Consider the following 4,508-nt stretch of genomic DNA (forward strand, 5'->3'; position numbering starts at 1 on the left):
ACGGCCCAAAACACCAAAAACAAAAACAAAACCCCCCCCCCCCCCCCCCCCCCCCCCCCCAAAAAAAAAAACCCCACCAAACCCAAACCGTAAAACAGCCAAACAAAACCAAAAAAAACCCGAAACCCTACAACTAGGTTGTGTTTAAAAGCTTACATTTCATAGTACTTTTTATCAGGTACACAAAATAACTATGCCCATGAAGTGTTGTGGTTTTGAGGCATTTTTAAATACTTCTCCTGATATCAATAGGAGCCATATTATTTATGTAAGTGTAAACATACTGGTCTGCGCTGGTACATCAATCCGCCTAGTTGAGTGGCAGACATAAAACATGATTTAATTAGGATGGTATCATCTTGTCTGCATTACAAAAGATAAAAATGAAGAATAAAAATAGTAAAGTGAAGAAGAATCATTTTCATTTGACTTTCAATAATGGTAGAAGGGAAAAGGGCTGTCTCTGAAAAACAGCAGAAGGAACATTTAAGTTGCTGTAAAATTTAGCAGCTTGGAAAGTAGCCTCATGATATAAGTAAATCCTTGGCATCAGGCCTCTGAATTAAGCTAGAAATACTTTCCTGGGGCAGTTGGGTTGTAACAGTGGGAAAGATAACCTATGTATCTGTGAAATACATTTGCTCTTTGACTTTCTGGTCCCTCTTTAACCTGCCCATATTTGTTTTCCACATTGTACATGGTATGGTTTGTATCGATCCATTTTCTCTGTTTAATTATATGTGTATTTGTATATTTTACCATCTTTTCATGATTCATTGGTCTTGCAATGATTGCTCGTGTAGTCATGATAGTTTGCAGTTTTTCTGAAAAATATTTTTCTCAACTTCTGTTTATTTCTCAAACAATTTTCTTCAAATGTGGCACATCTGTAATAGACCTAAAAAACTAGTTAATAAAACCAGATGGGCCGTTTGGAGTTGTTTCTCTCTAATGGACTGGATGTCAAGTAGATAATCATATCCAGAATTTATTATTTACTATTAAATAATTTATTGCTTGGACTAGGCCAGTTTTTCCTAGACAACAAACATGAAATTTCTACCTCTGGCTGTTGTCACTTCTTCAGGATTTCTTCTCATCTTAAAAATAGCATCTCCAATTTCCATTTAAGTTACTACTGCTTCTTACTCTTACTTCCCTATCAGGGTGTAGTAACTGGTTGCTCCATAGTCTTAAGAAAAGATAGTGGTGGTAAGAGAAGTAACTGATCACTTTCTCACCATTTTTTTTTTTAAATATTCCCTGTTGATTTGCTGTGAGCTGTGTCCTTTATAAACGTGTTTGTTGACGTTTACATTCATAGGCCTTTTGTGTCTTAGAGGTTGCAAGTTCTCACTAGATCTTAGGGTTTTTTCCCCTAAAATCATCTGGTCTTTCTTCCACATGACTGATTACATTATCACTTTTACTGTATTGGAGAAGATACTAAACAACGTAAGCATGTAAAGGTGGCCACAGTACTGAATGGGAGGGCGTGACTCATCAGCACAGCCTCTCACCCCAGAGTGACTTGCAGTACGTAAGACACTGTAGAAGGCCCTTCTAGCTGGTAAATCTGTGTTTGAGTTTATAGCTCAAACTATAGTACATCACCAGAGTCATGTTTAAATGCCACAACTGGTTGATTTTATTTATTGCATCTTACACAGGTAGCACCGACGATCCTTTAGCTGATCTTTCTGAGGTCTTAAATACTGATGATGATATTCTTGGAATACTTTCTGATGATTTGGTAAAGTCTGGAGATCATTCGGGTATGTATGTTTATAAGGTTTCTTTGGTTTTTGGTTTTTTTTTTTTTTCTCTTTATTATAGATGTCTTTGTTGTATTATATCTATAGGTCATGCTCTAGGTGATTTCAGATACAATTTTCATATCTTAAGAATACCTTGGCTTGAGATGATTTTGTTGTCTTCTACCAAAAAAAATCCCCAACCTTTTCAACATTTTGTTTTACTTGGCTCTTTGCTTTGCTGCTTAAGAGAGAATAAAATGTAGCTGCCGTTGTCTATCATACCTGCGTAGCTTTTTTCAGCATGCAGCTTTTTCTTTACTTTTTTTTGTTTTTGTGTTATAATCATCCATTTTATCTGGTTTGGGTCCTGTAGGTCTTGATTTATGCACTTTCCAGGTTGAGAACTCACCCTCCCCATTTGGTAAGAAACTAAACAATGGATGATCCATGGTTAGAAGTAGTCCTCTTTCCTAGTGGTTTTAGCTGAAAGAATTGCATGTGTAGAAACTAGTACTCCTTTACTGTGTCACTAATTCATGCTTTCATTTTCCACTGTTTCTGTGGTGTTTGAGTCTAACACGACCTATATAAACTCTGCACTTCACATTTAAGAGTACTGCATAAAGTTTTGCTTATAGCTTTTAAAAACCTTCCTGAGTTTTTGTGTTTCATGATACAAAACCATGCGTTTTCTTGCTGCCACTGTTAATTTTAATATTACTTCTAGTAGTAGTGTGTAGTTTTTATCATAGCGGTATCTTTTGTAAATTAAAAGCATTTTAACAATGTGAATATATTAAAGCATGAATAAAACAGACAGCATCAATCTTTTTGTTTCCACTGGATGACGATTCATCACTTTATGTAAAACACAGGTTGACAATAAGTAGAACGGCATGTTTAGTTATTTTAAATTTGTTTTTATTTGGTATCTAATACAGAAGTATATTTTCAATACTGAAGTGTGTAGTTCTTTTTTTCTAAGATCTTTCTCATCCGAGAGATTTATTGACTTGTAAAGGATGTTAGGAAATTCATGTAGTAAATTATGTTCTCTCAGTACCAAGAAATCACTTTGATGTAATCCAGAATATTCAGTACTTGTTTTTGAAACAGGAACTGCTATAACTTGTTTGACTTTGACTACACTTGAACAGCACTTCAGTAGATATTTAATGTAATATTGTAAGAACATTTGGGGTGAACCTTAAGGTACATGAGGATGAACCGTATTGACTACTGGTGTGATTGTTTTTAAAATGTGAAAAATAGTTATAGTGGAACTATTTACTGAAAACTATACACTCAAAAACATGCTGTACCTAAACTCAGTAGTCTTATTTCCTATTCTTCCAGTTGCATTCTTTTCAATTAACGTTCCTCAAACAATACAGTAAACAGGAGGTAAATAGTGGGTGGTTTTGTTTACTTTTTGTAATGAATGTCTTATTTTGCCTTACATTTCAAATCTTAGAAAATCTTGGTGTAGTTGGGAGCGCCGCTGTGGGGGGGGGGGGAGTTTTATGCCCTTTATTCTATACCAATAAATTTTACTATTTATGTCTTCACTTAATATTCTTTCTTCCTTCAGCTGGATTGGATATTGGTCCCATCTCTGATGATCCTTCTTCTCTGCCTCAGCCGAATGTCAACCAGAGTTCACGGCCATTGAGTGAAGAACAGTTGGATGGAATCCTCAGTCCAGAACTAGACAAAATGGTCACAGACGGTAATTTTTTTGTCCTTGATCTTGGTCTTCTAGAAAACAAGTAGAAATTATCTCTTTTTTCTCAAATTATTTATCTATATATTGTAACATACCTATTTGGACTTGCCTGCAGAATTAATTTTATTGCATCTTTTGATGATTACTCTTTCTGTGTTGTCTTTACTTTGTCCAGGTGCTATTCTTGGCAAACTGTACAAAATCCCAGGTATGTGTTCTAATCTTTGTTGTCTTTTATAAAATATAGTTTGTAAACAATGCCAGCCAACTCATGCACAGTGTTTTTGCAGAGCTAGGAGGAAAGGATGTTGAAGATTTGTTCACAGCTGTATTAAGTCCAGCAACCACGCAGCCAGCTCCTTTGCCACAGCCTCCACCTCCACCACAGCTCATGTCTTTGCACAGTCAAGGTGTGTTCCTTTGTTACTTTTAAAAACAGCAGCCTAGTCAGGAGAGTTGTGCATCTTTTAAATACTGGTGTGATAGTAGGACACACCTTCCTTTCTGCTATTGTTAATTTATGAAATAATATTCTAAAACTGTTCCGAAGGGGGTATGTGATTAACATGCATGTAAATATTGCTACTAGAAAAGGACAATTACTTTAGATTTTTCTGACATATCGGAGCTTTTATTTTAGCTGACACTTTCATAGTTTTGAAATTTGTCTGTGATAAAGCATGTGTTCTCTTCTGACTTTACTCTTTAAGTGCTTTTGAGTACCTCCTCAAGGGTAAGGAAAGAGTCTGTATAACAGTGATTTACTGAGTCTTAATTTCCTTTAAGAATTCAGTTTAACATATTAGCTAGTCCTACCCAAATAATAGAGAGAAGGCTAAGTAATTTTGAAATGTATCTGGGAGATTATAATTTATTTTCTTTGTTACTACTAAAGTTAGCATAAGTTGATACAGCATATTCTTGCTCTTATATTGAAAGCAAGGGGCAGATTGATTTTATTGTTGTTACCAGTAGAGCTTTTTTCTTTCTTTTTTTTTTTTTTTTTTTTTTTTTGGAGTTTTTTT

General features: G+C 35.0%; 1 protein-coding gene across 11 annotated transcripts in view; it reads left to right on the top strand.

Annotated features, from left to right (window-relative positions):
• Window positions 1-4,508, top strand: part of KMT2C (lysine (K)-specific methyltransferase 2C) — a 181,190-nt gene that overhangs the window by 137,654 nt on the left and 39,028 nt on the right. For 9 of the 11 annotated variants that reach the window (XM_010586059.1, XM_010586023.1, XM_010586032.1 and 6 more), the window contains 5 exons: window positions 1,671-1,775; window positions 2,131-2,178; window positions 3,349-3,486; window positions 3,659-3,691; window positions 3,774-3,893. In XM_010586059.1, the coding sequence (XP_010584361.1) occupies window positions 1,671-1,775; window positions 2,131-2,178; window positions 3,349-3,486; window positions 3,659-3,691; window positions 3,774-3,893 (444 nt within the window). The remainder of the gene's footprint in view (window positions 1-1,670; window positions 1,776-2,130; window positions 2,179-3,348; window positions 3,487-3,658; window positions 3,692-3,773; window positions 3,894-4,508) is intronic. The other 2 variants (XM_010586064.1, XM_010586108.1) reach the window with 1 other exon arrangement.

The sequence above is a fragment of the Haliaeetus leucocephalus genome, unplaced genomic scaffold (assembly GCF_000737465.1).
Source record: "Haliaeetus leucocephalus isolate CR32 unplaced genomic scaffold, Haliaeetus_leucocephalus-4.0 Scaffold0, whole genome shotgun sequence".
Taxonomy (NCBI): Eukaryota; Metazoa; Chordata; class Aves; order Accipitriformes; family Accipitridae; genus Haliaeetus; species Haliaeetus leucocephalus.